Source organism: Heliconius melpomene, chromosome 14 (genome assembly GCF_056956725.1).
Source record: "Heliconius melpomene rosina isolate 202511_hmr_F chromosome 14, ASM5695672v1, whole genome shotgun sequence".
Lineage (NCBI taxonomy): Eukaryota > Metazoa > Arthropoda > Insecta > Lepidoptera > Nymphalidae > Heliconius > Heliconius melpomene.
In genome coordinates this window covers 8,044,224-8,059,879 of record NC_140402.1, presented here as the reverse complement: position 1 = coordinate 8,059,879, position 15,656 = coordinate 8,044,224, and the positions used below count along the sequence as shown (strand labels likewise).

Genomic DNA, 15,656 nt, shown 5'->3' with positions numbered 1-15,656 from the left:
CGATAAATGTAAAATAATTCATATTAATAGAGGCAAAATAGATAGTAAAATTAATAACGAAGAAAATATTTCATTTAATTTAATGGAGTCAGGTGATACTTATAAATACCTAGGAGTACATCAATCTAATAGTATAAATCATATTCAAATAAAAAATCAGTTAAATATAGAATTCAGTAAACGATTAAATGCAATATGTAAAAGGCAACTTCATTCAAAAAATCTTTTTAAGGCAATAAACACTTACGCTATTCCAGTTTTAACATACACCTTTGGAGTAATAAAATGGACTCAAACTGACATCAAACGGCTTCAGATAAAAACAAGAACAACTTTAACTAAATATAATTATTTACACCCAAAATCAGCAATAGAGAGAACCAATATTAAAAGAATAAAAGGCGGTAGAGGACTAATAAATCTGGAAGTGTTATGGGAAGGACAGGTCAAGAACCTTAGAGATTTCTTTTACACAAAATCAGAAAGCACTTTACATTCTGCAATAATAGATTTAGATGATAATTTCACTCCACTTAATTTAAAAAATAGATCAATTTCATTTAAACCAATTCAAGACCATGTAGAACAACAATTCAATAATTGGCGTAAAAAAGAACTACATGGTCGACACCTTCATGACTTGGAACAGGTGCATATTGACTCGGAGGCTTCGAACAAATGGCTAAAATTAGGTTCTTTGTTCCCAGAAACTGAAGGTTTTATGATTGCCATCCAAGATCAAATCATAGCAACAAAAAATTATAGAAAATTTATTGTCATGGATCGCAATATACAAAATGATAAATGTAGAAAATGTCATCGACAACCGGAAACTATCCAGCATATAACTAGCGCTTGTTCTTCCTTAGCACAGACAGATTATACTCATAGACACAATCAAGTTGTACAAATCGTTCATCAAAAGTTGGCAATAATAAATAAGTTAATACAAGATAAACCTAACCCATACTATCAATACGTACCAAAACCTGTGTTGGAAAGCCCCAATTACAAGATGTACTATGATAGAGCAATTCTAACTGACAAAACAATACACTACAATAGACCTGATATAACATTTATAGACAAAATAAATAAACAAACATACTTGATAGATATCACAATTCCGAATACCCATAATCTGCAAAAATCTATAACAGAAAAAATTAATAAATACACAGAATTAAAAGAAGAAGTTACAAGAATATGGAAAATGAACAAAGTATATATTGTACCATTGGTGCTTTCCAGCACAGGAGTTATTCCAAAAAGTCTTTTACACTATTTAGAGCAGATAAAGTTACCTATAAATATATACATAACTATGCAAAAAGCCGCAATCCTTAATACTTGTCGCATTGTCAGGAAGTTTTTACAGGAAGACATTACTTCCCAACCAATTCCAGGAAATGGACCACACTTGGCTTGAAGCTCGTGGGGTTCATATTAACCGAAACTACGTTTCGAGAAAAAATATATATATAAAAATAATAATAATAAGCCTTTTATTTCACATATCACTTTTTTTACAAATATTGTTAGTTAGATATTAGTAGTAAAAAGTAAATAATTAAATATCTTAGTAGTAAGTAAATTAGTTTGTTAGTTATTAATATTAATGTTAGATCTTGTTTTGGTGATATGGATCCCATTTTCTTGAGTATAGGCCTCCTCCATTTCGCTCCACAACTTTCTGGTTTTCCCCAGAGTCATCCAATTTTTTCCAGCAGTTTTTGCTATACCGTCAGCCCACCGGCTAATTGGTCTACCAACATATCTTTTCCCAACTGGGCCCTTCCATCGTGTTGTTTGAATTGTCCGTCTATTATCAATGTAACGTGATATGTGCCCAGCCCACCGCCATTTTAATATTAGGGCTTGGGTGAATGCATCCAATATATTTGTTTTTTGTCTTATCTTATGATTGTTAACTTTTTGTGTTTTTCTGACTTTCAATATATTTCTCTCCATTTTTCGCTGCGTTACGTTAATTTTTTGTTTTATTGTGTTTGTATAATTCCAGGTTTGACATCCATATAAAATAGTGGGTGAGATGCAAGTGTCCATGATAGTTTTTTTCATTTTCATACTAAATTTAGCTTTTAAAACATCTTTAAATATTAATATTAAATGTTAATAAATATTTTTAAAAAATTGCTGACGTTTTTTCGTTTCCGTACATGAAAATGGGCAAAAAAAGTGGGAAGATATTTCGTTCCCCATATTGCCTGAATCAACAACAACACACTTTGACATTTCACTTATTACATTTTTAAAGTGTTATTCCATACATAGAATAGAAAAATAGTAAAATAACAAGACATTAAAACAAGACAAAGAAATAAAAACAGTAAATATTTTATTCTCCCGAGTGGGAATCAAACCCACAACCAGACAAACTTCTGCCACGATGACCTCTGAATAGCATATTGAGAAAAAATATCGATAGCTTCAACATGCAACGCTTCGAACTTGGACAAATAGTGATAAAAGGAGTGTTCTGCCAGTAGATCCTTTAAGAACAGATCCTGCTATGAGAGATATAACGAGAAAATGAAAAAAAAAATTACGTAACAAGCAAAAAAAGTACCTACGATTTCAAAAACACCTGCCAAAAAACATAAACATCGCTTATTCAACATAACAAAGTGTTTAAATCATCAATTTTCATAATATTTACTAACACGTAGTTTGTGGTTAAAGTTCAAGAAATTATAAGTAAAATGTCACGCCAGGTAAATAATAAAAGCCCCACTTTATTGGGTCAGGTCGGGTCAGGTAGTGACGTCTAATACCTTATAACTAGAATAGGCACTACGGGTCACTTAGAATTGTATATTGTCATTGTCTATGAAACAATTATGGTAAGAGAATGACGATAAGTGCTGAAGGTTGCGGGTTCGATACTCATTTAATGCAATAATTAGTAATAAGGTTACCTATATATTATGGTATAACTTATGCTTATACTATAGTTGTTTTCAGAGTTCATTTTCTGAAAAACGTTTTTTCAAAAATAAGGAAAAGCGGAGAAATACAAGATTTACTTATTATCAAGGCATTTTTGAAGCCGTCGTATCTTCCACATGAGAACTTTATTATGATATCTATATCTATCTATACTAATATAATAAAGCGGAAGAGTTTGTTTGTTTCTTTGAACGCTAAGATCTCTGTATCTACTGGTCCGATTTTCATTGTTTTTGTTTTGTATGAAAGCTGCTTTCTTCAGAAGTGCTATAGGCTATATAACATTACATTACACATATATACTAATATATTTTAAAGTACTTTCTAATTTGACATGCAATTTATTCTGCCATGTTAATAACAACCATCGCGTCGCTACGCGACCGTTTGACTGCGACATGTTGATTGATATTCATCCTTATGAAAATAAATATTATAGTCACTTTTAGCATTTTATCTAGATTGAAATTATAGTTTACCGTTTAACATTCTAATAAATAATTAAGGAGATGTCACTGATTCGAAATGACCTATCCTTCGGGCGGTATAGTATGAGTATGACCGCCGCGAAAATATTCTTATAGTTCAAGCAGGCGTAGCCGCGTCCGGGTCCACTAGTTTATTAATATTTTGAATTCTTTGCTCTGGCATCAAGGCATAAGCCCAGCTGTGGCATCCACCACATAACACGCAATGCCTCTAAGAAATAGGTAGAAAGTGGGTAACGGAGTATCTTAACAATAGGTTCCCTAAGGAACCCCGAGGATAAAGCGTGAAGCTAAAACCAAAAAAATTACAGTCAAACACTCTGCCCCAACAATTTTAATATATGTACATATATGTACATATATAATATACACAGATAATCTCTATACAAGTATTTATATGACACATGGCGCCAAATGAATCATCAGAATGGATTTTTGATATACGTCTAACCACAGTACGCACTCAAGCAGTACTTAGTTACTACTACTATATAATAAATCAATAATGAATCATTGTATAAAGTCTAAATCCTGTGGAAATCTTATATAACTGCGTCATAGTGGCGCAGTGGTGTAGGTACACGCGATAGTTGTAGGTTTGATTCCGTTTCGGGGTATTTATTATATTTACTGAACAAATGGTCAGTTAAAGCATGCCGTTGGGTTCCGGGAAAACGTAGTGTTTCTTGAAAAGGTCACGGATTCGACTCTCGCAACATAGTTTATCCCCTTGTTTATAATAACACTTTAAAAATATGTAAAAAGAAGTAATTCATATTTTTTTTCGTTGCTTTGCGTTGCGTTACTACTTTCGTAAATGCAATGTTAGGTAATATTATAAGAGATAAATAAAAACTTTTAGCTTTTTAAATATGTAAAGTTAGCCAAAGTTTCGACCACCAAGCAATCGCAACGTATGCTATTCTTGTTTCTTAATTACAATTAAAATATAGCTTCACGCTGTATCCCGCACTCTATAGGGTAGATAGAGATACTGCGTGTTAAGTGGTTGAAATCAAGAGCAAGCAAATGAAAAAGATGTTTTCTTTTGGTAAGAATCAAACCCATAATTTTCGCGTTTACTTCCAGAGGCTGTGCCAAGGTGGCCTCATTACTTATATAAATATAGAATTAAAGGAATTGTAGTTATTTTAATAAATCATTAATTACTTACATGGAATTTTATAAATAACAATCCTCTTATGTGAACATCTCTGACGTTAGTTGGTTAGACGCAGTGGTTTAGGCGCCATATAACAACAGATTTTTTATATGTAGGCAGAGGGAACCTAGTGTTGAGACACACCGCACCTTAATTTTAGGCAAATTTTCCAAGTATTACGTATTGCTTGGCAGAACTCATCGACTTTTGGCCTGGTACCAGAGGAAAGAAATACAAATATTAATAAATAATAATTAATTCCTCTTCTGGAATCGAACCCACAATCATCACGTTCATGTTAAGCTCGTAATAATATATTATGACATACTATAAACAAAACTTCTATTTATAGAATATAAAGGACGAAACTGCCACAGAGTAGATAAGAGAGTGTTATGTTTCCTCTGCCACTACATTGAACATTATTGATACAACGAACTGTCATCAAATGGTAATAATAAAATATTATTACAGAGGTGTGAATTCGATTTTTTTGAGCTTCACGCTGCATCCCGTATATAGCAGGGTGGGCAGAGGAAATCTGGGAACCTAGTGTCAAGACACTTCGTTCCCATTAAGACACTTCCGTGAAAAAAAATCACGAAACTATGTTTGAAGTATCCTTTCCAAGTCGATCATCGAAATCGGATCGAAACAATAATATGGCACAAGCTGGTCTGATGATAGACCCTGGATTTGAATAATGGAACTCTGCAGATGTTAGCTCTTCATTTTTTTATTATTTTTTTTACTATATAATTATTGTAAATACCACAACTTGCTAAAACTTGCTATATCACTATTTACAAAGAAGGGTATAAACCATGAATGAGCTGTAATAATAATAATGTTATTTAAAAACAATTGTTTAAGGGAAGCCCTTATTTTTACATGGTAGGTAAAAATATTATTATTAATAAATAATATTATTTATCATATTTTTCTCCATATGAATACGTATGTGTGCTGTTAGCATATTTTTCCTGCAATTTTGTCACGTGCGACTTTTTCATGGATCGGCAGAAATTAGTAAGGTAATTGGAATCGATGAATTTCCAATCGGGGAAACGAATTGTTTTGTTTTGTTTTGTTCGCTCCAGAAATAATGTTAAAATGAAATTAAACACAAGAAAATATTTTTTTATACTAGTCATCCTAGCAAAGATCATTATAAAAGTAGTGTCTTGACTAAAATTTCTCTGCTTATACAGCGTGTAGCTGAAGCTGAAATTGGCTGACATAAAGTTCAAACTTCCCAACTTCCTTATCACATTATCCACAATATATATTATTTTAATAATTTTAAATACTAAATACCTTTCCACGCTTAGGTTATTTATAGTCGACATTATTTTCCCATGAATCACTCAGATGAGGTTTTAAATGAAGTTTATTTGAAATATTCTCGTAACTTTAAAAAAACCTGATGATCGCATAATACGTGACTTTGTACGAAGAAAAAAACCTTTTAAAAAAAACGTGAAACTAACAACAATAACGTAATTGAGGTGAACATTTTAATGTGAAATGCGTAATTCTATTGTATTTTTCGAATTATATGAGCGTGCACGTATGCCATGTCTTTATTTATCTTTATATTGCTTTAGGACCTAGCTATTAATAAAAGAAACTATAAGAACGTACAAAATATATTTATAGGCACAAGCGTGTGAGTGTAAACGCGACAGGTTGTGGATTCATTTCCCTTTCGAGGGATAAAATTAGGGAGGGAATAAATATTTATTATTCCCCGCCACTCAACACGCAATGCCTCCAGAATTTGGCGGACAATGGGGAACGGAGTGTCTTAACACTAGGTTATCCCTTCCTACCCTGCTGTATGCGGGATACAGCGTGAAGCTGTACAATTTTTATCTATTCAAGTCCAGGTAGAATTCTTGAAATTAGTTTAAACAAAATATACTAATGATAAATTTGCATTTTGTTTTCTAAGGTATAAATGAGGTTTTTGTTATTTTAAATCGTTTACTCGTCTTAGCAAGAATGAAAGTATTGTATTATCATCAGAATTATGTATTTAATAAAAAAAATACCTAGACATATTCGTTGCCTATAATAATTTTTGAGCAATCTCTAAACCCATAACGTTTAGTGCCTTATAAATAAATTTACACCACATTTTTAAAACGATTTAAATCTTATACTAACAATTCAATGTTAAAACATACGAGTTAATACGAGTACGAACGCCAATTTCTATAATTTACTTGATAACAATCTATATCCTTATTACGTCTAGGTTGGATTAATTTAGAGTGCAGCAAGTATGTGGGCTTGCAGCTCAGGTACGAAACATCCTTGTATCTTATGCATATTTTTATTTAAATAAAAAAAAAATATTTAATATTCTAGCAAAATTAAAGATGAGAGGCCAGTCGTGGCCCAGGGCCAGAAGCGATTGTAACACGACTGGCTTTGGGTGTTCCCAGAACCGGTGGAGTTAATTGTTGTGTATGTACTATTTTTTTTAGTTTTTTCACTCTCTCGAGTTACGGGACTTACCGCCACGTTTTTACAATATTAGCAAAAGCGCGACGTTAAGTTCCGTCACTGATGTGGGCACAAAGCCACCCACCTCCCCCCCCACTTTCTATGCTTTTGCTTAAGTTCCACAGAGTATATATATAGTTTAAACAAAAAACTTCCATATGATTTCCTACTTCCTAATGATGTCATTGTGAACGCGAAGCAATTTAGAAACTACTGCATATGTGTTTGTACGTCTCACTCGAGGGAGTTTTTTTTTTTAATATGAAACTTATTTCGATATTTTAAAACTAACCACGGTGTTAGGTTCTGCAGTACCAATAACCTATCTATGGTCACTACGAATTTGGATCAAAATTGTCGAAAATTCTACAGTCTATCGACTATATCATCCTTCTTCTTCTTCGTGTCAATGAATGGAGAATTCATATCACATTTTGCCAGTATTTAGCCACGTCGACTGCGGCATCTGTTGCTTCCATCAGATCGTCATGTGAGCAGGTGAATGGACATTTCGGGCAGGAGAGTAAGTGTGCCATCGTTTGTGGATCGGCGCCACAGTCACAGGGTGACCCATCCCTCAGTTCGTACCCCCATCTCACGAGAAGCTCTTTGCATCGGCCAACCTGGCTCCGTAAATGATTAAGTGACTTCCATGTTGGCCACTGCAAGTTGTAACCTGCGGGTAGGCACTCTTTGGGGGGAACAAAGCCTGAAGGTGGCGAGTAGATTGTCTGCCATAACCGTATCCTAGCGCGACTCGGAATGCAATCTAGAGCTTTGGTAGCTTGAATAAAACTGTGGCGACTTTTCAAGCGGGCACGAGGTGCGGTGTAGCCAAAGAGTGGGTGCCGAGGGTCTTTTTCCTGACGCATTTTTTCGACAGAACATGCCACCTCACGTCGAACCTTAGGAGGCGCTATTCCGGCCAGAGGGTAGACCTTGTTTAATGGTGTGGGCTTAAGGCAACCAGTAATTATTCGACAAGTCTCATTTAATGCTATGTCCACCTCCTTTGCATGAGCGGAACGGTGCCAAACTGGACACGCATATTCACCCGCAGAGAAAGATAGAGCGAGGCCTGTTGTACGAAGTACGTGCGGAGATGCCCCCCAATGTGTTCTCGTTAGCCGACGGAGCAGATTATTTCTTGCACATACTTTTTGTTTGGTATACAGGCAGTGAGCTTTAAATGTTAAAGACCTGTCCAGTATAACTCCCAGGTATCGTGGTTGTGGACAGTGTTGAATTTGAGCACCTCGCCAAGATATTTGAAGAGGCCTGTTTGCTTCACGATTCCTCAGGTGGAACGCACACGACTGAGTTTTAGACGGGTTGGGTTTAAGGGCGTTATCGTCATAGTAAGAGTCGAGTGCGCTTAGGGCTGTCTTCAGCAAACTTTCCACCTCCTCAAAACATGGCGCCTGAGCAGCCAAAGCAAGGTCATCGGCATAGAGGAATTGATGGGTGTTTGGAGTTTTTGGTTGATCGTTGGTATAAATGGAAAATAAGGCCGGGGCTAAGACACTCCCCTGTGGGAGGCCGTTTTTCTGACTGCGCCACCTACTTTTGTTACGATTAAGGTGAACCTGAAATCTTCTGTTGTTTAAGATATCTCTTAGTATGCGGACGAAGCCTTGATCGTTAGTTATGTTGTGAACTTTAACTAGGAGTCTACGAATGTTGACGGTATCGTATGCAGCTGTTAAATCAACAAAGACAACGCCAGTTATTCTCCTGTTTTCAAACCCGTCCTCAATAGCCTGTACAAGATTCAAAGTTTGCCTAGTGCAGGACTTGCCAGGACGAAAACCAGCTTGCTCTGGGATTAGGTGTTCCTCAAGTAAAGGCGTCAGGCGGTTTAAAAGCATCCTCTCAAAAAGTTTGAATGTATGGCTTAATAGCGATATGGGGCGGAAACTTTTCGGATCATCTGGGCTTTTACCTGGTTTTAACAGAGCTATGATTTTGGCCCGCCTCCAGACCTTTGGGATTGTGCAGAGATTCAGGCATGAGTTAAACATTGCTAATAGCCATGAGATAGCTACGGGACCCAAGTGTTTAATTTGTTCCGTAGTAAGGTCGTCCAAGCCAGCCGCTTTTCCATTTTTTAAAGATTTAATGCTTGCTACTATTTCGGCTAGTACAAAGGGTTTGCTGATGGCATCGGTATTGTCAGTCGGTGAGATAAGTGGCTTTAGTTCCCTGGGCAGGCGGTGGGGTGGCTTTCCATTTAAAAGAAGCTGATGGGCAACTTGATTGGCAGTTACTTGACCAGAGTTTGTAGCATTTGGGGGGTCGCCAGTTAGCTTTTTAATGGTGTTCCATGCCTTCTTGCTGTTATGGGTCATGTCAACGGAAGATATAAGCTGAATCCAGCTGTTTTTTCGGCTTTCAACAAGTGTCCGCATAAGTTCCTCTCCAGCCAGAATGGTGTCCTCAGAAAAAGGGTCTTTGGAGTAGAGCGATTCATAGGTAGAAAGCAGCTTAGCAGACTGATCCTCAAGGCCTGGGATGTACAAGCACCGACAGCCGCGGGGTATGTGCTTACGAGCTGATTCCCAGATGATATCCACAAATAAATCGTAGTTCTGCGGGGTTGGTTCTACATCTATCAGCTTAGACTCCACGTACTCAGAAAAGGCCCGCCACTTGGCTTTCCTGAAATTAAACCGTCTTCTAAAGGGAACCACAACAGGAGTTATCGCTGCTTGAATTTGGCAGGAAATAGGTCTGTGTTGCGTGTGTGGGATGGGCTCATGAACTCTCTTTTTACATAAGGAACTGATGTTTTGACTTGTAAATATAAGATCTGGATTATATCCCCGATGCCAAATTCGACTATTAAATGATGCTGGAAGTTTAGAGTCATGTAGTAGGGTGAAGTTTTTAGCTTCAGCCCAGGCCTCAACCGCCTCACCATCTTTGTTAGTAGAGGAATAGCCCCAGGACGAGCTATGGCTATTAAAATCTCCAATAATAATGTGAGCTGGGTGATCAGTAATTTTTATGTCGATTGGGCCAAAGGGAATGTTTGGGGGTTTATAGATTGATGTGACACTACAGTTTCGGAAATCAGCGGTGATAATTTCTATATCATTTTGGGTGGCTACGGATATAGCATCGACAATCGCAGCTGGGTTAGCAAACATTGCGCTTCCATATTTTTCATGTGGGATCTCGGCTATAAGTGTCATGCCTGAGATATAGGGTCTTGATTGGTTTGCATCTCTATGTGTCTCCTGGACGCACAAAATGTCGCAAGCGGTATTTTTACAGAGATTCGCGAGTAATTCGGATTTTAGGGAAGAAAAACCTTCGATGTTAATAGATATTACCGTGAGAGCTGCTCGGTAAGGGTTAAGGTTAGATTCGTCACAATCGGCGTGGTCACTTGTTTGGCCCTGAGAAGGGCAGTTACTGGCTTTTGGAACATTCCAATTCATTGTGGGGACAGGATCAGTCAGCCTAGGCCCTGCGTTACCGGACCTAGCTGCTTCCAGGGTGCGCCACGTGGAGGCTCCTATCGTGCACCCTAAAATTGCTAAAGAACATGCAAACTATCCAAAAAAAAATAAATAAAAGAACTTATATGGACAACATTTTTTAAGTATTATAGCTATTCTAGCTCATCATCCATTGCACTCAGAGACGCCCATTAGCATTATACAGACATTTAAATAATTTAATATCAATTAAAATCTAATTAGCGTCTTCAAGTGCAGCTATAAAAGTGTTTATGAATCATTGGAGTGTAGGTAGTCTATTCAGGTTTCTTGACCTTAAAGATATTTGAAAGTAAATTGAATATATTTTTAAATATTATGCATTTTAAAATTAACAACATTTTTATAGTAGATATGAAAATAGTCCTAGGAATGGGGGTGGTGGTGGTTGCGCCAAACCCATCTCAGAAAATCTAGCTACTATCAAAGAAATTTTGCCTGAAAATCGTTTCTAATATAATTAACATAATATATCATATTAACATAATAAAGAACATGGCCACCTTAGAATCATATTAAAAATCGTATCAATAACTAATATTTAAAGTATCTAACTAAAGGATATTTGACACATGTTGATTATTCCCTTTATTTATATTCAAACAATATAGCCTATAAGTAATTTATATAATTAATATCAATTTTCATCAATATTTCATTGAACATACGACAAATAACCCACTTTTACATTCGTACACCAAATTTAGCAAAACAAGTTTCACAGATATAAAAACTGAATAACTCACCGGTTCATTCAATGAGGGCACTGAACCTGCGAACACCTCCCTACTAGATGTTATATTTACACTGACACAATCTAGACCCATTTTTAATATAATAAATCGAAAACACAGCCAAAAACACTTTAAAATTGTTATAAAAATCTAAAAAAACTAATACTCCATGTTTATTCTTTCCTTATCTGGCAAAGTCACATCACTAAAAGTATAATAAATGATTTAAATTAAAAATATATAATAAAATACGTAAATATACTAAATTACAATTAAAATACGTAAAATTTTATTTAAATTTTACTTTATCAAGGTACGTCTACTCGTAATATTGTAAAGCGACTGACACGTTGTGCGCGCGCGCAGGTTGAACTACAAATATATAGACGTGACGTTTTAATTTCTTTTATTTAGTAAAATTTTATGGAATATTTGATATGGTATTAAGCGGATAAGTATGATTATATTATATTATGTAATTTATATTAGTTTGTTTTATATATATGTTTTCAATGTCACATTGGAAGAAGTTAACCTTAGGTCATTTCTTTCTAAAGGTTATTAAATATATGTAAATATGGGGAAAACATTAATTATTTAATGTAATTGCTGTAGACGGTGCTAAGTAAAGAAGATAAGGAAAAAAGATATAGGTACTCGTAGCTTTAAAATTATATGTAGGTATTTGTATAGCTCGCCTTGCAAATAAGTTGTTTTCCGAGAATTAAGAATACTTTGGTATGTTTTTAGAGTTCCGTAACCAAAGGGTAAAATAGGACCATAATACTAAAAGTGCGCTGTTCATATGATCGTCTGTCATCAGGCTGTATCTCATGAACCGTTATAGATAGATAGATTTACACAGATGATATATTTATGTTATTTTAAATTATTTATTTTGTTATATATATATATATATATATATTTTACGTAAATATTTATCTCATATTTCATAGTGAGACCTTTAAAAATATAATTTTTTAAAACACTTATATGAGTTATATAATTATGTTCTTATTCTAAAACGAAAAGAATAACTTTACCCAGTCCTTTTCTTACATTTTTCACTAACGTCAATACGTTCGAATTAATTTCTTAAGGTTTTTCCTCAAGTGTTTCATTGCAAATGAAAATGTATGTGGGTAAAACTTTATGCTGTAAAATAAATTATAACTGAATATTTAAAAGGTACTTATCTACTGTGTCATCCTAATAGACTGAATCTATAACAGGTTGAATGAGAATGACTATACTTATATACTAAAATTGTAAAATTAAAGAGTTTGTTTGGTTAAACGCACTTATCTCAGATACTTTTGGTTCGAAACTTTTTTTTTATCGAGGCTAAAGGCTATAATAGTACGTTAATCGTTTCAAAAGCGCGGCGTTGTGTTCTGCCCCTCAACACGCTATATATTGAATTCGGGCAGAAAACAGAAAAACGTTCACATTAGGTTATACAGCGTTGAGTTCCGTTACTCAACACAATATCTCCAGATATAAAAAAAATAGTTAGAAAAGTGAAATTCCACTTCTATATTCTACAAGTCTACGCATCGCTATCTCCAAGTAGAATGATTCACGCACGTGAGCACGAACGTTAATGTTATACGTTCATTTCGTTACGTCCGTGCGTTTGTTAGTCTGTAGGTCACGAATTGAGCAATAAAGGAATTTATTAGGGAACCTTAACTACTTACTTTATATTTCTATACTGATGAAGCTAAAAAAAATGTTTTTTGATCTTGCTTGTCATAGGAACTACTGGTGTGACATTAAATTTTTTCTTTGTGCTGAATAGTTTATGTACCGAGGAAGGCATATGTATATTTATATTTTTATGTTCATGTTGTATCTTGCAAATATCACAGGCACATGAGACCTTAGTGTTAAGTCACTCCTTTCCCATTAACACTTTTGTTCTCCACTTTTCACCGAATTCTGGAGGTATTGTGTGTTGATTGGAGAAATTCGACGCCGTAAAACGTTGATTTATTAAATAAAATGTAAAAAATAATTAACAGAATTGTAGTGATTGATATATTTCGCTGGAATTAGAATAAAATATATAGAAAAGGTTGAAAAAATAATAACATATTTAAAAAATAATACATGCAAAAAGAAACTGGTGTAGGTGGTAAGTGACCATACTAAATACCGTTACTTTTTTATTGTAGTTCATTTGAAAACAGCACTTTCATTGGCTGTAGAATTGATATTGATGATTCTTTTATACAAATTATTTTTTTTATACAAAGCTATTAGCTTTGTGTTAAATGTGTTTTGTGTTGGAGTTTATCTACATTTTAGACCTTAAGCCTATACTTTGATCCCAAATCCTAGAATCTCAATAATCGCAATGCGGCGTTAAGTTACGTAAAGATAAGAAAAATACTCAGTTTTTTCCTTAAATATAAAAACGAGTAAGCCATTAATAAATGCTTACATGCCACTTGTTTGTGCTCACGGTCCATATTTCCGGTCAATGAAATTCTCACACTAGGTATACCGAGTGTGTCATTGCAAAAATTTTTATTACTTATAGGTACTTATACATACATACAAAAATATTAAATTGTATGGACGAAATTTTTTTTTGTTACATAGCAGGGTAACTTGAGGAAACCCAATATTATGGCGCTCCGTTCCCACTTCTACACTTTTACTCTTACCGTACGGAGTCGAAAAGTGAACCAAAAGAAGTGAACAAACCCATGAACAGGTAGTAGTTAATTAGATAAAAGAAATAAGATAAAATTATCTTAACATCACAAGCATGTTCTGTCTGTCACTTTAAGTACACAAGATCAAATATGTTATGCAATAAAGATAACTACCGCGATTATTGATAAAATACAATAAAAATGTGAGTTTCCATTTGGTTTGTTTTTTTTTCGTTTATTATTATACAGGTGATTTTTTTAGGGTTCCGTATTTCAAAAGGAAAACACGGAACCCGTACAGAAGAGAATCTGTCCCGCTTCGTCTCCTCTTTCTGAAGCACCACTGTCTCACATGTCCCACACCGAGACGTCTGTTGCCAGCCACGGCCTTGAAGTCTCCTACGCCAATGATCATAGGTGAGTCAATTTAAATATTGAATAAAATGTACATAATCTACAAATGCAGTATTATTAAAATACGTTCTTTCGGCGTTAAGTTCCACCACTCAATACACAATTCCTCGACAATTCTACGGAAACGGAAGTGTATTATAGGGAACGGAGTGTCCTAACAATAAATTCCCTTTGCCTAATGCCATTATCTACCCTGCTATGTTCAGAATACACCATGAACCTAAAACAATGAAATATCCAAGAAGGTAACACAAGTTATTTACAACATAATTATATATTAGGTATTATATATTAGGTATTAGGTATTAAATACGTGTAGGTATTATAAAAGCTATTATTTAATTTCCCATATTATTCACAAGTAAATTCTTCACCATGAGACCGCCATATACCATTCAATGCAGATAAAGTGAAAGCCTTTACTGAGTCATTGTCTATACGAGTATTTGCTGGTCGCATGACGCATAAACACGTAACTATACGTACAGTACGTTCGACGAGTTGTGGCCGACTTAAAGTTAGCTTTCAAAGGCTGAGCTGATGTGGTTTTAGAACTTTTTTTCCCATTTGATTATTCTGTTCCGGCCACGAATTGACGACACTACTATAAGAAGATGCATATACATTCGATTTGCGTGCAACCAAAGAAACTCTTTAGTTTTATATTAGTAAAAAAGTATAGATTGAAACTCATTTGAAATAAAAAAAATGTGGATCTAGTATTATATGCGCCGTTATTCTCTTCTCATCTGGTTTTCCGACTTTATATAGAAGAATATTCAGAGAAATTAGCGTTTTAAATTTTAATAAATTTTAGAAAAATAAGGTTACCATTTTAATATGTTGGATGTTTGTGTATTTGTCCACAAATTACTTAGAAAGTAAAAGTCGGCTTAACTATTAAAATATTTTTTTATCATCTTTAACTTAAAGGGATAGCGTGATAAGGATCTGAAGTCTGTAATAAAACCTCTGTAAAACTTGTACACTTTATATTTTACAATAATCCTTACACATTATTAATTCGTATACGTTTTTTTAAAATTTTATTTTTAATTTATTGACGTTAACTCTGACGTACTTAGAACTGACGTATATATTGTTACCTGTCAGTTGACATAAGTCAGAATCGATATTGCTATTAAATTATTTCTTAAAAAATATATTTGTTATAAAATTTTGAAAATATATTTCTTATTTTTGGTTTAACA

At 34.5% G+C, this 15,656-nt stretch overlaps 1 protein-coding gene across 1 annotated transcript in view; it reads right to left on the bottom strand.

The window, feature by feature from the left end:
- LOC146532268 (phospholipid phosphatase 2-like) overlaps positions 1–11,688 on the bottom strand; it is a 33,042-nt gene extending 21,354 nt beyond the window's left edge. Inside the window, exons 1-2 of the mRNA XM_085197373.1 lie at positions 11,673–11,688; positions 11,381–11,573 (exon numbers count right to left, since the gene is read on the bottom strand). Coding sequence (XP_085053499.1) covers positions 11,381–11,461 — 81 coding nt within the window. The 5' untranslated portion in view covers positions 11,462–11,573; positions 11,673–11,688. The remainder of the gene's footprint in view (positions 1–11,380; positions 11,574–11,672) is intronic.
- Between the last annotated feature and the right edge of the window lie 3,968 nt (positions 11,689–15,656).